This window comes from Cupressus sempervirens, chromosome 5, assembly GCF_028749045.1.
Source record: "Cupressus sempervirens isolate cs-2001-9-10 chromosome 5, ASM2874904v1, whole genome shotgun sequence".
Lineage (NCBI taxonomy): Eukaryota > Viridiplantae > Streptophyta > Pinopsida > Cupressales > Cupressaceae > Cupressus > Cupressus sempervirens.
Genome location: NC_143122.1, coordinates 935,316,925 through 935,339,687, shown reverse-complemented (window position 1 = coordinate 935,339,687; position 22,763 = coordinate 935,316,925). Strand labels below are relative to the sequence as shown.

The window sequence follows — 22,763 nt, the reverse complement described above, 5'->3', positions numbered from 1 at the left end:
AAGATTTCAACAAAGCACAACATTCCATTAGTAGCAGCTATGGAATTAGTCCGGCAAAGAAAGGTAACAACTTAGCCTTTCTGCAATGTAGCAGGATTCCATCTAATGTACATGGTCTAAGAAATGTATGCATATTTTTGTCTCAATAGTAAACATGTACGAATTGCTTAAAATTTGAGAGCAAAAGTCTGTTCTTGACCAAAAAGATTTCCAGACCAAATCAATCAAACATAAATTATTTTAAAGCTGCAAAAGATTATGAAATCTCATAATCTGTTCAGTTTTGTACTGGTTCAGGCAACAAGTGTGGGAGCCAGCTCTTGTCCCACTCTACACCCATTAAGCGAAATCCAAAGCCACCTGGGGTGATTTTTGATAGTATAAATACTAGCTCTTGGATCTCACCATCCATAAGTTTCATAGCTAGAATAGATTGATTCAACTACATATTGAATTATTGTGAAGAAACTCTTTGTTCTATTTGTAGATCTTAGTGGTTTTCTTTTTCAATTTGAACAATGGGTAGAGCTGCTGTAAGATTCTGTTTTGTGCTAATGTTGGCGGTGTGCTTATTGGGAAATGCCAAGGCAGGTGATTCAGGATCCATGAAGCCTGATTACTATCTATGCAACTGTCCACAGGTTGAAGCCATTGTTTTTACTGGGGTGGAAAGAGCTGTTGCTCAAGATCCTCGCATGGCCGCTTCTCTTCTTCGTTTGCATTTTCATGACTGTTTTGTTAACGTGATTATTCCTTGCCCAATTTTTTTTTAATGATTTTTCATTAACAAAATAGATTGTTTACTTGTGTTATTAATAATTAGTTTTGAGTTTTTAATAATTGGTTGTTGTAATGGTAGACAGATCTTTTTGATGCTGTAGAACGTGTAATATGTGTAGGGTTGTGATGCTTCATTATTGTTAGATGACACACCAACTCTGACAGGAGAGAAGACTGCAGCTCCTAATGCAAACTCCCTTCGGGGGTTTGAAGTGATAGATACCATCAAAGCAGAGCTTGAATCTGCATGCCCTGGCATTGTTTCATGTGCTGACATCCTTGCTATTGCAGCTAGAGATTCAGTGCTTCTGGTAATCATATTACTATTGCTATTTAATCATAAAAGTCTTGACTTTGTGGATTTGAATAGAGCATGATGCATAGTGGGTTATATCTTTCTCATCTCTTGATTGAATGTCTTTCTGTGCTGATGATAGATATTATATGGGTAAGCTTAAAACATTTATTTTTATTAGGTGAATCTCTCAAATCATATTAGCTTTATTCAATCTTGTTAGTGCAGCCATCTAAATAAATCAAATCTTAAGAGTTGCTATTTAGAACAAGACTTAAGAGCTACTCTTTAAACCAAAATATTAACCAAGCAATCTTGGACCTCACAAATGCTTGTGGTTTTGGATATGGATGAATCCTAAGTTGAATCTTGCAAGAAAGGACTACAGTACATTACTTTATTTTATCATGGTGATTCGACTTTGACTATTTAACACTTTTGATCTAAGAATCGAACTTAGTGAGTGATGTTTAAACCGTCCATAGTGATAGTGATTGTAGAGTAACGCACTTCAGAACATTATGTTGTGCTTCTTAGAAGTTTCTACTATCGTATATATAGTCCAGTCAAATCATGTTTTTTTTCTTGTAAATGTAAAGCTGGCAGACAGAAATAGCTTTTACTTTTGAATGTAGATTTTAACCATTTGAAATCACTCCTAATGTTGGACCTTTGTTATGATTAGTATGAAAAGCGATCAATTCTGAACGTTATGCTATGAATCTAAGAAGTCTCCATCATCATCAGTATCATGGCAATAAGACAATACACGTCATCATTCTCATGGCAACAAGACAATATACAAACTAAAAATTGTTATTGATAGTCAGGAGGTCATCTTTTCTTCTTTTTCTTTGGCAGACGGGAGGGCCAGTCTGGCAAGTGCGATTGGGAAGAAGGGACAGCAGAACAGCCAACAAAGCACTGGCAAATACGAGCATACCAGCTCCTACTTCAAATGTTCCAACACTCATTCAAAAGTTTCAAAGTGTAGGCCTTACTCAAGAAGATATGGTTACATTATCAGGTATATATGACAGATATTCCTATTATATCATGAACTTTATTGTGAAGTGAACAATCAATACCGAAAACTTCTAATACCATAAGTTTTGTACATCTTTTCCTAACATAAGAATTCCAAATCAGTGCATTCATATGCGATTTCACTTATAAACATATAATCTAAGATTTTATGAGCTCATAAAAAGAGGAATATTTTAGTTGTGCATGGCAAGAACTTCAGTGAATGAGTGAAAATATATTTCTATAATCTATAGATGATCTTTTTTATGTTTTTAGATTTAATTGTGTTGCTGTTTTTTAGCATTGACATTTCGGATCACATTCAGTGATTTATCATTAGAATGAATGATACAGAAATTATTCATTCTGATGATAGATCAGAGAATGTGATCTTGATAAAAAAAAATTAGCAACACAATTGAATCCAAAAATATACAAAAAAGTCCAATGAATATTTGTTCTATCAAACACTTCTTGATTCAATATAAAAAATTGAATGAATGGATGGAGAGACATCACATTAACTCATTTTTACATTCTTTTCATGATACATTTTTTTTATAAATTTTGAATAAGAAGTACGTTTTTGCATTAATAATAATAGGATGGTTTCATGATCTGCAGGAGCTCATACAATAGGCAAGGCAAGATGTGCCACATTCACTGCTAGACTTCGGAATCAGCCAGATCCTACACTTGAAAAGCTATTGCTTTCATCTCTTCAGATGCTTTGCTTGAATGGGTTTTCCAACAACAGCAATGCTGTAGCTAATCTAGATGTGAAGACTCCTATCATTTTTGACAATAAGTACTACAAAAACCTTCTGTCTGGTGAGGGTATTCTGAATTCTGACCAAGTGCTTTATTCAAGTGGGGGGAACACCCAAGCACTGGTTAGATTTTACACTGAAAATCAAGAAGCATTCTTTGAGAATTTCAAGGTGTCCATGGTAAAGATGGGCAATATCCAGCCTTTGCTTGGCAAAGATGGAGAGATACGTCGTAATTGCCGTTTTCCTAATTGAGAGAAATGGTCTAGTAAGATTTATATGGTAATATGACTGTTTAATTACATGCTTATGGACATATGTTTAGTGTTGTATGCTGCTACAGCTATGAAGGTTGTGCATCTAAAATTAGCTATGAAGTGGGTAGGGAATATATATATATATAGAAGCATTGTATTGTTGGAGAGTATTGTAATGTTAGATATTTTATAGAAGTATTATAATATTGAATAGTTAAAGAAGCTATTATTGTTGTATATAAGGTCTATTATTGTATAAACTTTTGAATATATTATCATATGCAATGTTAAGGTTTTATAAGTTTATTTGTTATGGTATTAATTATATATTTTGTTATAAATAAGGATTTGGGGATATTTATTTTATTTAATTAGCATAATGTTATGTTTAGTTTTAGGGATATGTGATTAAGTTAATTATTCGATATAACATTACTTTAATAAATAGACAATTAGATGAAGTTTTATAATATTTATGATTACAAAATTGTTATACTTTAATAGAAAATATAAAAGTATTGTAATATTTATAGGAGGTTCTTTTATTTAAAAGATTCAATATCATCAACCTAATTTCGAATACCATCACTATGCAATGCTAAGGCTTTGTTCATTAGTTATGATATAAGTTAAACATGATTTTCTTACAATAAGAATTTAACAAAATGTAATCTATCTTGACTATTATGATTGTGTGTTTATTTTTAATAATGTGAGATTAAGTCATCTGTTTAATATGATAATTCATTATATAATGAACAAATAACTTGATGAAGAGTTTAAATATCTATAATTATTAGATTCCATAAAAAATATCTTTTGTATTATTTTATATTATTTTATATTTATATTATAAATAAAGAGTTACAATATTTGATTTGATTATTTTGACACACAAATTGATTCCTATTTAGAAATCACTATCAAAATTCCATTAAGGCTTGTATTGTATTCTAATTTGGTCTACATCTCTATGTTATTTGACACCATAGATTAGGGTAAATAAAAATAAATCAACATAATAGAATATACCATAAAATATATATTAAAAATCAAATTATACTTTCTTGTGTAAGTAGATCTAATCAGCAAACATATATCACAATAATGCCTAAAAGAATATATCATGAGAATTATAGTAATAGATTGAAGATAAAATGAAAGTTGGATTATAATGAATGTACCATAAAATAATTACAATCAATAACAAAATTAGATGAATTTAAGTACAAAGAATCATCAAGCATAAAACATGATAACAATGTCTAGAAGAGTATATCATAGTCAAGTGTTGACAAGTTGGTTTCTATAGTGAACAAAGATTTTAGGCTGATGGATGAAGAACATACCTGGGTCAAAGAGCTACAAGAATTAAAATCAATAAAAGGTTAAAGGTATTGAATGCTTATGGAGGTATATACTACATAGGAGCTAGATAAGCTCGATGATTCAATAGAGAAAATATCGACATGTAATAAAGTAATGGAGGGATTACATGAGGAGATCTAGTAGATTAAGGACAAAACTCAAGAGCAATTTTTGGAAGTGGAGAGGTACTACAATGCTACTTGCCTTGAGATTTTTGAAGATGAGTCTAAAATAAAGCTTTTTGTAGTGCAATTAGGTGTCCAACAATTTAGAGGAACATTTGAAGATGCTTCATTTGAGGATGACATAAGACAATCATTCAAGACCGAAGAGGTATTGTTGGAGCTGGACACTAATCTTGAGGATTTTGTGAGTACTCAAATAGTAGTCAATAATCACTGGTAGCTAGTAAAGGATAAGTATGGAGCTTTAGATTTACTAGAAGCTAGCCTAGTAGCAGAGATGATAGAGAAATTCAAGAATAAACATCCAGATATCATTTTGGTATAAAGAGGGAAAAAACTAAGATGCTAGAAATTCAATTTTGGACACTTAGAAGATTTTTTTGATTTTTGGAACCTATCACCAAGGTGCATAGGTGCACAGGTGCAGTGATAGTTAAGTGCCAGTTGCTATTTTAGAGCATTCCATGCTTTGAAAACACATTTTGACGATAGTTCAACTTTAAGAAATGCCTAGAGAAGGTCAAGATCCCATTTTTAGAGCTTCCAAAGACTTCCATATCATCTCACAACTTCCTTCTTCTTATCTTCTTATTCTTGCATTTTTATAAGTCATGTAAAGGCTCATGTACCCATTAATGGATATAAACAAGGGTGGAGACCTACTTAGCATCATTTAGAGAGTTAGTTTATATATAATTATATTTTTTTTATTAGTTTTTAGCATGAGTTTCATTTTAAGAGCTCTCACTCCAAACACAAATGGAGGAGATGATTTCTTATAAATACATGGATGTAACATGTACTCTACACCGTTATTTTGATGCAATAATATATATGCTATTGGTGCTCTCATTCTGAGTGTAGTTATTCTCATCAGAGTTTTTTATTTTTTGTGAATGCATGTTCATGAATAATAATGGAGACAATGATTTTATTGTGTTGTTATGATTGTGCAACCTTTTAGTTCTAGTGTTTTCCTTATGTTAATGAATTTTTCTGTTGTGATGAATTAGAGAAAGGATCATCTATTGTTCTTGCATAGCATCTTGTCTCCCATGAGTGCACTTTTTGTGGCCTTGCGATTTGATGAAACATGAAATATCTTGCGATTTATATTGAGTTCCCATTGATGATTGCATTAGTGGAGTTGAGGGAACACTGCTCCTAATTTTATTGGTTTCCTACCCGATCCTTTTGATAATTTAATTCAAAGATCTGTTCTTACCATTGTCTATGTTCGTTAGGAATTTCCCTTGCAGTTATTTTCTTTAATCTCTCCTTACTCTATCTTTATTATTTTCTTTTCTAACACTTGGTCAAAATAGGAATTAATATAGTTGCATTGATAAATTTCATTCATCATAAAACATAAAATACAAAAAAAATCCCTTTTGTGGCTACATCTCAAACAACAACAACTGATTATTTGAGATTGTTCAAAACTAGCGAAGGCCTTCTCATGAACATACACATTTATCTTCAACTAAGCGAACCTAGTAGGTTGCAAGACCACCAAGAACCTTCAAGTTGGTGCTCAACCAACTTTTCAAGAGAGAGATTTGAAATGATCCCTGCCATTCAATATCATGCAAAATGACAGCTCAACAATATGCGAGGTTAAATAAATATTTGGAAAAATTGGGATTTTCTAAAGGTATTGTAGATAGTAACTTGCATTTGAAAGAAATTGAGAATGACTTGCTAATTATTGAAGTATTTGTGGATGAAATAATCTTTGGAGGAAATGATAAGGCTAGTGAAGCATTTGCTAGTGAAATGAAGGAGTTTGAGATGATCGTGATTGGCGAGATGAAGTATTTCTTAAGTTTGCAGATTATGTAGAATAGTGAAGGAATTTTCTTACCACAGACTACGTACTTGAAAGATTTGTTGAAAAAAATTGGTTTGAAAAGTTGTAAACCCATTGGTACACCTATGGTAACTCATCATAAGTTATATAGAAAATATGAAACACCTACTATTGAGAAGAAGTACACATCCATGATTGGAGATTTGCAATACTTGACACATACAAGACAAGATATAGCTAATGTAGTTAGCATTATTGCGAGATTTCAAGCTGATCCTAAAGAAGCACATTATGCAACAATAAAGAGGATTTATAGATATTTGAAGTGTACACCTAATTCTAGGTTGTGGTATGCCATATCAAATGACTTTACTCTATGTGCATATATTGATATATATTGGATAGGTAGTATGGATGATAGGAAGAGTACAAGTTGTGGAGCATTTTCTTAGGAGGAAGATGTTTGAAAACTTCAGAATAACTAAGGGGGGGGGGGGTGTTTGAATCAGTTATCCAAGGTCCAGATGTATAAATAAAACTTTTCATAGCTTAGTGAACCCATAAAACATTATTCATCATGCATGCATTCATAAGATCATGCAATCACTTAAAACTTGTTGGTTACTATCAAATCAACTTGTAGAAATGTAAAACATGAAACATAATAGATTCATCAACACACTTGACACTATGATTTATGTGAAAACCCAATTTGGGAAAAACCACCAGTAACATGCTACTCTTTTCACTCTTTTGAAGTGATGCCCTATGAAAGGCCAACCCAGTTAAAAGTTATAATACACACTGTTAAATGTGACCCTATTAAAGGATTTCAATCAACCTGTTAGGATTGATCCTTGTTAGAGGACTTTAGACCATTCAATTGGAATGTCACTCGATTAAAAGATTTACAAATGACTGTTAGGTCAACCTTAATCCAAAGGATTTACCCTAGACTGATACAATTGTTGGAGAGTAATAGTAAGGCTTGATCTGATAACAAATTACAACTTTATTTGTAGATTATAGATCATTGTTTAGTCCTCCATTCTACTTGGCCTTCATACATTGTAGTTCTGATAGCTTTTTCACCCTTCAAGCATTCATACTCTTAAGCCTTCTTTCTTAACATGCCAATGTAGTCTCTTGTCTTAGGTCACTTGATGAAGCAAAATCCTTGTCTCCTTGACTTCCTTAGGTTCTCGCACATGACAACCTTTGCTTCTGACCAGCCATTCCTATAAATAGGAAATTAAGATATTTTTCCACTCATTCTCCTTCATCAAATTTAGGGTTAGGATGGATTAAGTAGGATACAATGAATCTATTCCACATTCCATATATCTTCTAGAAAATTCTTCGTGAATCTTCTTTGCATTCACCTAAAAATTGTTTACCTTGAATTCTATGCCACCAGCTCATCAATCTTATCTTCCACTTGGTTCACATAATCCAAGAAAAAAAATTGATTGGTTGTGTTTCATCAAATTCATGATCTTTCAAATAATGCAGTAGCTCAACATTATCAAGCTTCTGATGCTAGATACATACTACATTGCTTGACATCCTTTGTGAAATTACTTGATATGAACTAAAGTTTACTTGTGCTTGACATCAACTAAACTTTACTTGACATCCTCTATTCTACTTGGCATACACTAGAATGAACTTTTACTTGGCTCCAACTATTTTTTTGCTTGACTTGTACTGAATTTTCTTGGCACCTACTGTCCACTTGGTCAAGCTTTGCAGATAAATTTTTTGTAACTTTTTCTTCTAAACTTTCTTAGTGTAACCAATCTTTGTAACCTTGAGTAGATTATCAATACATCATGTTATCACTATCTTAATTGATTCTTGTACTTCATTACATAATCATAACTCAACCTTTCCTCTAGGTGCTATTGTTACATCTTTTGATCAAATCCTCTTCATCAATCAAATAAGTGATAGTACTTAAATCATATAAGAAGTTGTCTTACTAGCAAATAGTAGGTTTGGCATCAGTGACAAAAAAATGATTGAAACAAACAATCTTCTTCAACAATCTCCCTCTTTCAATCTAGTCACAAAAATCTCCCTCAACAATGATCTTTTTCAATATGATCTCAATAGAAGATTGGTATCTTGGCTAAGCAAGGAACAAGATTTCATTTCACAAAGTACAATAGAATCAGAGTCTATAGAGGCAACAAATGAGTACAATCAGATTATGTGGATAAAGAAGATGTTGAAGGATATTGGAGTTGAGTTTATTAAACTTGTTGTCATACATTGTGATAACACTAGTACAATAAGTATGTCTTAGAATCCCATGTTACATTCTAAGACAAAGAACATATCTATTAAGTATCATGTTTTGAGAGAGAAGGTTGTAGAGAAAGAGTTCAAACTAGAGTATGCTAGTAAAAAGGAATAGATAAAATATATATTTACAAAGCCTTTATCGAAGGATACATTTGAGTATTTTAGAGGTATTCCTGGGGTTATGCCCCTACCTACTTCAAAGTAGATGATACAAATATTGCATCAGTCCAGTGGTATAGAACACTATTAATTATCTAGATTGTATTTCAATGCTTCCTCTATGGGGGAGTATTTGTGTCTGAGCTGAGTCATAAAGGACTCTTGGTAGTTGATATTTTAATGGTGTCTTTGGACACTTGAGCTAAATGGGTAGAAAATTGACATAATGATGACTTTTTCATTGATGCCAATGGGGGATAGAATGCATGAAAAATATCTCCTGAGAATAAGGAGAGAGTGCATAAGAAACATCTTCTAGATATGAGAAGTATAGCAATGGGGGAGTAGTAGCAGTGACAAAAAAAATTTCTTGAGAGATTCAAATTTTATTGATAAAGAGGATTTGATAAGAAGATGATGACAATAGTGGAATAGTTGTAACATAATGGTATGTTTGGTCTTCTTGGAACTTAGAAATTTTTCATCTATGTTTCCATCAATGCTAAATGGAGATATTGTTAGCATGAATGTTGATGATATTCGTATAGGGGATTATCCTATCATTTAGGAGATTTTGTGTGTGTCAATATGTTGCATTCATGGCAGTATTTGTCATTGATGGCAACATACTAAAATCTGACAAAATAGATGACAAAGATTGTAACCATATGATTCAAGTATTTAAGATGAGGTCAAGCGCAACTGAGGACATGTTCTACAAAATTTCCTAATGCTATGGTTAAGACCACACGAAGAAAGTCAAATCCTAGTAACAACTATCCAATATTTATAGAAGACAATTTGAAGACAGAGTTCCTAAAAAGTGGTTATTGGTAATCAGGTTATATCTCCTAATAGGGATAGAATCTGGTTGAGTGAAGTTAGAAAGAGGTATAAGACCACTTGATGATGACATTAGTGAGTGTGTAAAGTTAGAGGTTGCACATGTAAAATATTTGTAAATATTGTAAGTCGACAATGTTATGTAATTATAAAAATTTGTAATGTAATGTGTATTTTTTTATCTTAACGAGGTCCTATTGTAATTGTAAATTGGGAAAGCCACAAGGACAACTCAATAAATTATTTTGAGGACTTGGTATAAAGGAAAATTATTTTCCTTGTGATAATGTGGGAAATGAGAGCATGGTATGCTTTTGAAATAGAAAGTGAATTATAAGTGTGAAGTACATGTGAGTAAGCAATCTAAGGGATTAATATGATGTGTGTTTGTAGATCTAGTATTGAGATCTCAAAAGTATTTGGTGCAATAGAGGCACAATGAACAAATTCAACCATTATTTCTCTACCCACATAAGAGAAACATTTTCCTTTCCAAGAATCCATTTTTCTTTTGATCTTTTCTATTATTTGATCCCATAATTTTGTCATACAAACCCCTTTGTCTATAGGGAAACCCATATATTTACAAGGTAAACTACCTCTTTTGAAATTTAAAATTTGGTAAATTTGCTGCTCCAGATTAGGATGGGTATTAAAAAAAATATTTCTAACTTCTTAGGGTTAAACCCTTGACCTGATACACTTGTGTATTGACTTAATATTTTTTATATGCTTTTTCCTCCTCTATGAAACTTTTTCCATAAAGCATAGTGTCATCAACAAACTATTGGTGTGTTGTTAGATCTAGGTCACTAGTGATCCTTATTCCTTTAATAGTCTTCTCAAACCTAGCATTATTATTGATCTTCCTAACACTTCTACCATTAAGATGAAATGAAAAAGAGATATGAGATCCCCTATCTAAGATCCCTACTAATTCCAAAAAATCCTTTGGGCGATTGATTTACCAGTATTGATAAGTTAGGGGAGGATATATATTCAAAGATCTAATTCACCCATTGTTTAGTGAATCCAAAGGCTTTGAGGCATTTACTCAAAAAACCCCCAAGCTACTCTATCATATGTCTTTTTAATATCTATTTTAACTAACATACTATGCTCTTTTTTGTTTTTAATGGTATGTATGGCCTCTTGGGAAATAATTACTCCATTGAAGATAGATCTACCTTGTACAAACCATGTTTTTTCCTCGCTGATCAAGTCTGGGAGAAGTATGGATTCTCATTACCATATTCTTAGTAAATAATTTATAAAGAGTATTTGAAATAGCTATGGGACAATAATAATTAAAGGTCCCAACTTCTCCCTTTTTGGGATAAGGGCGATAAAGGTATTATTCACTGCCCCAAGGAGTCTCCCCAATTTTTTTATTCATTCTAAAGCCTCAATTATCTCTATCCCAATGAATTCCCAAAATTTTTAAAAGAAACATGTTAGAAACCCATCTAGCCCTAGAGATATATCTGAATTCATTTTCTTGAGGGCTACACTTACTTCCTCAAAGGAAAATTTTCCCAATAGTGTTTTATTTTGTTTTTTTGATACAAGATTTGAGGTATTATTAATGATTCCTTCTTGCACTTCTAGGTTCTAGTTATCATTATGATTAAAGATTTCTTCAAAGTAATTTATTGCCTCTTTTGCAATGTCACATGGATGCTTGAGTTTTCCCCATCCTTATTTTGAATGGAAGTGATTCTATTGGACAATCTGCATTGTTTTGTATTGTTGTGAAAGAATTTTCTATTTTTGTCCCCCACATATAGCCATGTTTCTCTTGGCTTTTGTCTCCAAAATAATTCCTCTTTGGATAAGATGTCTTCATAATCCTTCATTAGACACTTTCTTTTTCATATAAGGCTAAATCTTTCTTTTCTCTATAACCTCCTTGTTTAGATTCTCCAATTCTTTTTCCAATTCTTCCCTATTTTCAAAGATATTTTGAAAGTGTTCAAAATTACATATCTTAAGTCTTTTCCTAGTAATTTTTAGTTTGTTAACCATTTGGTAAAGTTTGGAACCAAATAATATAATTTCATTCCACCATTTTTCTATCACATTTAGAAAGCCCTTGTCCTTAAACCACATTTTTTCAAATTTGGAAGGACAATTGTCTAGTTTTTTCATCCTTTGTGATGCAAAATTCATCAGGGTAGTGATCTGACCTGAGATAGGTTTCATGATTCCAAATTAAAGGGTAGTCCTTCCATATCCACATTTAAGATAAATCTATCTAGTTTTTCCACAATAAAGCTAAATCCTTTCTCATATTATTTCAAGTGTAGCTATCTCTAGAAGTTGAAATATCTACTAATCCATTCGTTAAAATCTATTTCTAGTTTAAGGAGTTTTAAAGTTCCACCCCATTTTTTAGATGCCCTAGTTATAGTATTGAAATTGCCTCCTAGGATTGAAATTTCTATCAATTAATTTTTCTTTAATCTCTTCCTAGATTTTTATTTTCTCCATATTTTAAATAGGGCCATACACATTAAAAATCCTAAAGCTCAACTTCATTGGGAGTTTCTTACTAAGTCAAAAATCTATTTTCCATGATCTTCTAAAGATATTATAGTAAAACATTGTGGGTCCCATATAAAAGCTAAACCTTTTGAGGCTCCCTTAGTTGGAGATCCCCATATCTCCCTAACTCCCATCTTTTTAAAACCCTCTAGATCATTCATATCTAGCTTTGTTTCATGTAATAAAATGATTTTTTCTTTTATTTTTGATATGCATCATTTAAAGAACCATTTCTTGCTAGGGGCATTTAAATCCCTAACATTCCAAGTTAGGACATTCATGGCAACTTGGGAAGGATCTTCCCCTTCCCTCCATTAAAGATATTGGTTAATTTAGTTTGACCATGAGCACATCCATACCTCATTCTCAGTTCTTGTAAGGATTTTCTTCCTCTCTTTTTTCTGCACAATCAAGGATATTCTTACTTGGTTGAGTCAAGGCTATGGCCATTTATTCCTGATCATTTAACTCTTGATCTTCTAGTTCTACTAGTAGTTGTTCCACTTTCATTCTCTCAATTGGATCAACACCTTTCAAAATTTCCTTGAGGAGCAATTTCTTCTATCTCAGTAGTTCTTCTTGACCACAAATTTCATCCATAAATTCATTCATTAGTTAATTAACTACAATCTCACACGAATGCTCCAAAATGATCCTAACCCCTTCCTCTACTCTATCTTGGCTACCAAGTTCCTCATTTTAAGGGCTTGAGGGACATAATGTTTCCTCTTGGATATCTATGTCATTATCTAAGTGATCCCCTACTTCAAAATCCTTTTCTTCACTTTTTTGATTAATTTCATTTCTGAAATCTCATTCCTACTCATTAAGTGTCATTGCTTTGTTTTCCTAAGGCTTATCCATTTTTGAGTGCCTACCCCTTGTGAATATTGTTTCTCCCCCCATATTTTTTCTAAGAATGTTCTAAGAAATTTCCTCACCCTTAGTCTTGTCTACAACTATTTTTTACTGTAGTTGGACTAAAGGGGGGGATTCATGATGAATCCTAAAGTCTCACCTCCTTGATCTATAGAGATAATAATCCCCACTATAACTAAGGGGATTGAGGGAACACCTTCTCTTATTTACCACTCTTCCAAATCATTCACTACAGGGGCTACCACAATGTCAAAGCCCCTTATTTCCTTATTAAGGATAATCTATGTGTTTGGTGGAGGACACAAAAAAAAGGGCTTTGATTTGGGGTCAGAGAAACATATGCATGGTTGACACAATGCAAGGTAGGAGAATCCCCAAAGGATATTTCCTATCCCCCATAAAATAACCACATAATAGAAATGTGACACAAGAAATACAATATGATACCAAACACAACTCTTTATTCATAAAACAACTGATTACATGCAATGTGCCAAGTTGTAAGGCCTTCTCAGTTATGACCAAATACAAAGCAATTAATAGTTCTAAAAGATCCCTCAAGATCCAATCCAAACCCTTGTTAGTCTAGAACCACACTCTAGTAGAAACCTCCAAGGAAGATCTAAATTTGTGCTTGCAATCTCACCAAGTAATCTCCTTCTTTTCCAAGCTGCAACTACCACCTCTTCTCAAACTTCACTCCTCTTTCACATCCTTTTCTCCAAGTTGGAAGACTACATGACTTAACACCCCACAATACCCCACTACTTATACGCAACTAACCCACAAGTAATCCTAGTAAGTAACAAATTAAATTAACCCTTACATTAATACATGTTGAGCCATAAGTCAGCCTTCAATAGATATTAAATACCAAAATACCTTAAAAGGCTTACAAAAATCATTAAATACACATAGAAAAAATAGCCAAGACCCAAATAAGTCCACACAAACTTGCACAATCTCTCCACATCATAGTCTCATGCAACATGCATTAAATGCTCCAACTCGACTAAGAAAATCTGCATGAATTCTATCGTGCAAGCCATATTGCTGAGCGTAAGCAAATTAACAAGCATTGCCAAGGTTCCACAACCATTACCAAGTTCCTCGCATGCCGAACAACATAGTATGCACTGAGAAATAATGTAGATGATGAGAAAGCCTTCAAAAACTGATCCCCTTTAATGATTGAGCTCCTCAACCAACACTACACCCAAGAATTGTCTAGTAAAGACCGAGAACTAGTCCTTCTACGACTAAATTCTCCAACTCCAAATGAAAAAACCACTTCACCATACAAGATTGAAAACTACTCTATGATGCTCCTAAATCAAACACCTTAGGTGTGAAAAGATGTTCTTAGTAGCTAGAAGAACATATTCTGGGATTCAGTACATAAATCTCAAACTAGATCTTCACATACATGTCCTCCAAGTCTTCGACTTCCACACTCTTTCCCTTGTTCCACTTTTGCTTCTTCACATCCATCCTTGATATGCTACATGTTTTCTTTCCACGCTGATCTAACTCTCTCAGAATCTTTTAATTCAACTTGACTACCAATACTTAGGTTGCTCCTAACGAGTTCTTGATTTTACAAAGAAATGCTTCGTGCCACCTTTCACAATTATAAACACATTCTTGACACAATCATGCATAACCCTAAAATCATACTACCAAGTTCTATCAATTAATATGTGACAACTATCCATGTCCACAATATCACACAAAACTTGATCCTTATACTACCCAATCTAAAAATCAACAAGAAACTACTCCCTAACCTCCAAAGTATGTTCATCTTGTAACCAACCAATCCTATAATGACAAGGATATCTCATTCTCCTCAAATTTTTTTTTTTGAAACATCTCCTTAGCAACAAGGTTACCTGTACTACCACCATCCATAATCACATTATATATTTTACCACTAGACTTACAATGAATCCTAAATAGATTATGCTTTTGACAAGGTTCCAATGTCCTCTTTCCCAACATTAATCACCAAGCCATCAAACTCACTCCTTGCTCAGGTTCACTAATACAACCTTCAACTTCATTTACAATAGAAACTCTCCTATCACCAACCTTAGTACATTCATAAGCTCTATGTCCTTCTTCACCACAATAAAATTAATTACCTTTAAAGACAACCTCACCCATCCTCTTCCTTGGCTCAATAGGTTTTGGTTCATCTTTTGCAATCTATTTATCCTTTGCTAAGTGATCCTGCTTCTCTTTCCCTTAAGCACTTCCTTGATTTCTCCTCTTCAACTTATCTTTTACCTTTAGAGCATATTGATAAGCATCCTCAATTGAACTGATCTTCAACATACCAACCTCATCCTAAATATCAAATCTCAAATGATTAATATATCGAGCTACCTTCTCCTTAGACATTTCTCTATATCCAAACTGATTAGTCAGCTTGTCAAACTCCTCAGTATAATCCTTCATAGAAAAATCCTTCTACTTTAGATTCCACAACTTCTTAAACAAATCAAGTTTATAATCAGAAGGTATGAACTTAGCCTTTAATTTTGTCACCGTCAATCTCTAATGAGTGATCTTCATTTCACCTTCCTTGTCCCTATCTCTTTGTAATTATTTTCACCATAAATTAGCATGTCCTTTCAACTTAGTTTGTGCCAACCTCACTTTGAGCAAATTTTCAATATTATCTAACTCATAGTTGTCTTCCAATTTACCAATCCAATCAATTAGGTCTTTAGGATTCAAAGTCCCTAAGAAATTAGAAAAAACCATCTTATGCTTCAGCTTCAATTGAGATCTAGGTGTAGAAAAAAAACTAGCCCTATCTCCCATAGGTCTCTTCACATGATTAGTTCTATCCTCACCACTTGAACTAGAAACCTAAAAGTCTTTAGCAACTTCCTCATAATCATCTTTGGTACTCGCATGCCAAGGTACACCACCTGTAGCACTTATGATCTCAATAATCATACCACTCTTCATCAGTGCCATCTTAGGTCTAAATTCTTGCTTAATATTTTTTGAGATCCTCGCTTCCACAACATCACAAAGATCTTAAATCACCCTAGGATCCAATTATCTTAGGCATCTTCCAAGACCTTTCACAAACCCTCTACAACAAACAAACCAGATCCAATCTTTGATCAAATAATCTTCACCCCAGGTCCTGGTGCAAACTTCCTCAACTTTGATGATCTATCTACACACTCAGGAAAACCTTCACTTTGATACCACTTGACACAATACAAGGAAGGAGAATACCCAAAGGACATGTCCTAGTCCCTAATAAATAACCACACAATGGGAACACAATGCAAGAAATAAGATGTGATACCAAACAAAACTTTTTATTCATAAAAAAACTAATTACATGTAATGTGTCAAGCTATAAGGCCTTCTCGGTTACGACCAAATACAAAGCAAGTAATAGTTTCACAAGATTCCTCAAGATCTAATCCAAACCCTAGCTAGTCTAGAACCATAGTCTAGTAGAAACCTCCAAGGAAGATCTAAACTTTTTCTTGCAAGCCCACCAAGCAATCTCCTTATTTTCTAAGCCCCAACTACTAACTCTTCTCAAAATTTTCTCCTCTTCACCATCCTCTTCTCCAAGATGGATGATTAAATGACTTAAGACTCCACAAGAACCCCCTACTTATACCCAACTAAGCCACAAGTTAGCCTAGTACGTAAAAAATTAAATTAACCCTTACATTAATACATGTTGAGCCACAAGTTGGCCTCCAACAGATATTAAATACCAAAATACCTTAAAAGGATTACAACACTTATTAAATACACAGAATGGTGCCAGAGCACCTCACACAACAAAGGAGACTATGCAGACCTTCAAAGAAAATCAAAGGGATGGCATACACAAATAGAGTCAATAGGTCAATTGGAGGATCTTGGCACCTTTAATGTTATCAGAATAATGCAATATTTCAATGAATTGGTAATGTCCTCCAAGGACTAAAACTTTGTGTTTGTAATGTCTTAATTGTAATGGACTAAGAATTTTCCAAGCTTTGAGTCTAAGTTTAGTAATATACTAGGCTATGGGAAGTTTAAGTCTATTTATTCAAATAAAGCCTTTTATTATTTTAAAATCTAAATAGTAACGACTACTTAGATTTGGAGGGAATTAGTTTAGGATTTTGTTAAACTCAAAATAAGCTCCAACGATGATAGTTGGATTGAATTGGTTATTGGAGGAGTTATATATTGTTATGTAAAGTCTCTGTTGAGGGTAGAGTGGAATCAGGATTACAAATTGGTGAAAACAATGAGTAATAAAACATCCAATTTTCTGCAATCATTTATCTTGGAGTTTTAAATTTTATTATTTTGGTATCTTAAGGAAAGTTCTAGGGTCTCTTTATCAGTTTAAACCATTTCTAAATGTGTTTCACATTGCATTGAATTAGTAATTATGCAAGTTTATAGATTAGCAAATTTCTGTTTACTATTCTTGTCACTTTAGCAGGGTTTCAGGAATTATGGAAGTCATTCCATGAACATAATGGCCAAATATTCATGGAGTGACAAATTTATGACATGTATTATAAACTTTTAACATTGCATATACAAAATTGAGTGGAATAGTTGCAATCATAGAACGATGTGATCATAGAGCAGATTTTTGGGTGAGAGTTGGGTTTTATGTTTCACTTATTATGAAAGAACATAATAATCATACATGTATTGGGTTTATTGGAGGAAGTTCATAATATTTATTGGAACCAAATTTAGATGTTGACTATTCTAAAATATATGTATGTCTATTTTGTTGAGTATTGGTTTTCATGGTGATGCATGGGAACGGGTTTTTATTGAATCTGTAGTATTTGTTCTTAACAAATAAAATGGAAGATCCACAACAATACTGAGCAGGGGATGTTTGTCCAAAACAATAAGATAAAATCTTTTGATATAATATTGAACACCATAAAAGGTGTTTGGAAAAGTTATCACTTGGTCATTGGCTATGAGAGAGGGTTATGTATTTTTAGTTACAAGTTTGCTGAGGGAATGGTAGATGGGTTTTTAAACCTTTGTAACAATTTGAGATAACTTTGTGAGTTTGGGAAGTTGGATTGAAATCTTAAGACCTCTGAATCTAAGCCATTGAAAGTCCATCATTGTGTAGTGTTCTAGAATATTTAACAAGTCAAACACTTTAAACATTTGAGGTTGGTAGGTCAGCTACAATGCCTAAAACTCTCAAGTTTCTAAATCCTCTTGTGCATTTGAAGTCCACCACCCTTCCCTCTGCATCATAGAAAAATAAATAAAGACCCAAATAGGTCCACACAAACTCCCATGATCGCTCCACATCACGATATCAAAAAAAATTATAAAATAATCCAACTCAATCGAGCAAATACACAAGAACTCCATTTGGCAAGCCATAATGTCGAGCTTCAAAAAATTAACAAGGATTGCCAAGCTCCCACAAACATTTCTAAGTTACTCACATGTTGAGCAACACAATATACACCAAGAAATCCTTAAGCAACTAAGCCCCTTTAATGACTAAGCTCCTTGACCAACACTACACCCAAGAATCGCCTAGTAAAGATCGAGCACTAGTTCTTCTAAAAATGAATTCTCTAACTCCAAGGCCAAAACCACTTCAACCTGTAGGATTTCCAACTACCCTAGGATGCTCTTGCATCAAGGGTCTTCTATGAAAGATCCTTATGCAAATCTTAATTCTATCATGATTGACCTTCCCTTAAAGCATATCTTTAAAGGCTAAGGTTTATAAACATTGGCATCCATTGTGACTATGATAGTTGGACTAGAGAACCTGAAATGTAATTCTACAAAACCTACAAATTACCTAATGTTGGTGTTTTAAAACTACTAGGTTAATAAGACCTAACACTAGGATGCATAAGACAAAATTCAATCTAAGGGTTAGCTACCTCTTATATTCAACTAAATTTTCTTTTAGATCTAGACCAACTTCAACAGAGTCATAGGGATTCTCTACACTTTAGGCTTTGCAAGGCCAAGGCAGGTGCACTTTAGGGATGGAAGTGTGACTAGTTTTATGAGTCTCTCTTCAACATGTGCTTACTAATATTTCTCTTTCACACCTATCCCCTATAGCAGAAGTGGTCAACAATTCTTCTTAGATCTAAAATAAATCCTTGATTACAACAACTAACTATAAATTAAAGAGATACTATTACAAACAAGTAATGACCAACAGTTTGATTCTTCATTGCAGAAAAGTAAAATTGATTTGATTTATAATTATTCTTTGTGCAACCATATGAACTCTTGAATTTTCATATGAATTGATGATCAATGCCTTATCTATTGCTACACAAAGTCTACCTAGAAAAATATTGATGTATTTAATTTCCTTATAATTAAATTTATCAATAGTTAATCCTAAATTTCATTCTTATGAATATCCCTCCCATACACCTAGAAACCCTATCAATTCATGAAAGTATTTACTTAACTCTTTGAATTAAATGAAATCAATTGAAAGATATACAACTTATCTAGGTTGCAATAAAATGAAAGAACCTTGTTCATTCAATCTCAAAATTATAGACACGTGGAAATGGAGACAAAATTCAGAGACACATATATTGCAAAACTTTCCTTTGTATTAATCTTCCTTGAAAACAATACATTGCTGGATTAAACTTAGAAATAAATCAAGATATGAAAAAGTGTCATTTAAGATTCATTAGTATTCTTGGATTGCAAAATTGAATACAACATATAACATGGACACAAAAGCTAACTAGACTAACTAGAAAATAGCATAAACACTAAAATTGTATAGAATTTAGACCTCAACTCCACATCTTGGAAATCCATTTATAGGGAAGATTGCAACAAGCTTCATATGGGAGGACACATGTCAAAATCCAATTGGAAAAAAAAAACAAAGATATTTCATATAGCTACATTACAAATATTCTTTGTATTTGGATCAAAATTCTAGATGCAGTTGCAAAACTGATAGGTGACACTTTTAGCAAATATCTTTAGCATAAATCTGTTTGTCTTCAAGCTCCTATATCTTTCCTTGCCTTTCCTTTTCTCCTTTTGCCTCTATCTACATGCTTACACTACCTAATCACTATCACCAGATGGTAGAGCTTTTATATCTACTATGACCTCCCAGATGGAAACATCTATATCTATGTCAGTCTAAGTGGCATCCCTAATTGCATCTAACTTCTAAAGGAATTTTTTCCATTTGGCATCTATTATTTCCTTAACCTCTACAATTATCTTTGACATCTCTATTTCTATTTTGTAGAGCATGTCAATTAGATCATATACTACAACTATACATGCCTCATCATTGCAGTATTTTAGGAATCTAGGATGGTTCAAAATGCTATCAACCATTCCACCCAATCCTTAACTCTTCCATCACTCTCCAAAATTATAGGTACAAAATTGGGTGTTTCTGAGGCAATTTCTTTCATCTTATTTTGGATTAGTTGCATTTTGCTAGTAAAGAAACTATTCAGATCCTTTACACTATTTATCATTTTTATAGTATTTATAACACTTACCTTGGGAATATCTTTCTTCTATGCCAACAAAGGTACAAGGCTATCAAAATGGAGTATAAGGACTCCATGTGGTAAAGAGAGGAGATAACAAGGCAACTGCCTCTGAACATTTGTATTTTGCTGCTTGCGAGACAAGATACTTGCTATGCACATTCTGGGATACCAGTTTCAATGCATTTATTTTGTGAACCAACAAGTTCTTAATAGTTTGGATTTCAATTTCCTTTCTTGATTCCAAATCCTCTTCATCAACTTCCATAGCCTAACCTGATGTGCCTTCTATCTTAGATGTTTGGCCCTTTTTTCTGGATGCCCTGGTCTTTAACCTATGTAGCCAATTTGACAATATTTCTTAATGTTTCTACCTCATTTACCAATATGAGGGTCTTCTATTCTAAGACATAAGTCTTCTTCATTTCTTCCTCATAGTGCTTCGTGGTCTTGATGAACCTCTCATAGGTTCCAATCATTCTTGAAGGACATCCATTTTGTTCTTTCCTAGTAATGCCATAGATGTTTGCATCCCATATATCTGGCTACTAGAGGTGGAGTGCACATTCCAAAATATTGTTGGAAATATAAGAGAATTAATTGAGAGGGGAGGGGTGAATTAGTTACTACAAAAATAAATCCTAGATCCCTTAGATGTCAGTACAAAACAATACTCTATATAGATCGTATTTTTCTATAACTCAACAAACACAAATGAACTAGGCTTACACTAGCAAATGCTATAACTTAGTAAGCACTGAAATAACTTGGTAACTAGTTAACATGAAAATATTTAAGATATTATCTGAGATTAATATTACTAAACTTAGTTGCATACATTAGAGAAATAACATGAACACAATTGACATCAAGATTTAAAGTGGAGACCTAAATTGGAAAAAACCACCAATTGCAAGTAGTTACTTATTTTCACTCTTTTGAAGTGAGCCCTATTAGGAGCAAACCTTGTTGAAGGTTACAAAAAACACTGTTAGGTGTGATCCTATTAGAGGATTTAATTACTCTTTTAGGAGTGGCCTTGTTAGAGGTCTTTAGACAATTCAATTAGAAATGTCACCTTGTTAGAGGATTTACAATAGCTGTTAAGCTACCTTGGTTAAGAGATTTAGATCACTGCCACAATGGTTAGAGAGTAACAATGGGATGACCTCATTTTTAATGCAACTAAATTATTGATTAAAAATATCAATTTTGGCTTGTATACTTGATCCTTCTTGATAGAATGTATCTTTGTAGCTCAACAAGGATATTTTGCTTATCCTTCTAATTTGCTTCATCTCGGCATCATCAAATTTTCTAATCACTTCTACTTTATCTTCTTCTTCAATCCTCAACTTGACCTTATATTTATATCTTGCACATTGTCAAGTCAAATTGAATATAACTTAGAATACTTAATATTCAACTTCTCAGTTTGCTAGAACCAACAACTAAATCAATTGAACTCAATATGCCAAAACAAGAAAATCTTTTGTTAGTGGACCATGCTTGTTAGACACTAACTTAGAAATGATTTTCCTATGTTAACCAAATGAAATCGGTTAACACTGCATATTCACAAAGTTCCTTTGGTAACCAAGTGAGTTCAGTTAACACTCAACTTCTACAAACTTTCCTTTGATGACCGAATGGACTTGGTAGACACTATCTTCTAAACTAGGAAAATCTAGAATTGTTAGCAGACACAAGAAACTATCTTCATCACCTGAGTGAGTTTAGCATATACTAATTGGAAACAATATGAAATTTTTTTGTAACATTAAAGACAATACACAATTAACCAATTGTTTCTAATAATCTCCCTCTTTTGCATTGATGGAAACAAAATATATCATAATACAATGAGAGTATCAAAGCAAGAATAAAAGTAAGGAACATATCCTTAGTTTCATTCTAATTCTCATCCATGAGAACTCAACTCACTCTATTAGTGTGAACTCCCTCTGCCTTCAGTTTCTCCCTCTATCATAAAAGA

The 22,763-nt window shown here is 33.0% G+C and overlaps 1 protein-coding gene across 1 annotated transcript; it reads left to right on the top strand.

Moving 5' to 3' along the window:
• The first annotated feature begins 410 nt into the window (after window positions 1–410).
• Window positions 411–3,354, top strand: LOC149559021 (peroxidase 4-like). The gene is made up of 4 exons (XM_089832977.1): window positions 411–743; window positions 900–1,091; window positions 1,937–2,102; window positions 2,726–3,354. Exons 1-4 carry the CDS (start codon window positions 519–521, stop codon window positions 3,124–3,126), a joined length of 984 nt encoding a protein of 327 aa, XP_089689103.1. The 5' UTR covers window positions 411–518; the 3' UTR covers window positions 3,127–3,354.
• The last annotated feature ends 19,409 nt before the right edge of the window (window positions 3,355–22,763 follow it).

What these genes read in the sequence shown, in the direction of transcription:
- LOC149559021 (XM_089832977.1), top strand. Translation starts at nt 519, where the DNA reads ATGGGTAGAGCTGCTGTAAGATTCTGTTTTGTGCTAATGTTGGCGGTG. An exon ending in TTCATGACTGTTTTGTTAAC is followed by an intron (nt 744 to 899) that starts GTGATTATTCCT and finishes TAATATGTGTAG; the next exon opens with GGTTGTGATGCTTCATTATT. An exon ending in AGATATGGTTACATTATCAG is followed by an intron (nt 2,103 to 2,725) that starts GTATATATGACA and finishes CATGATCTGCAG; the next exon opens with GAGCTCATACAATAGGCAAG.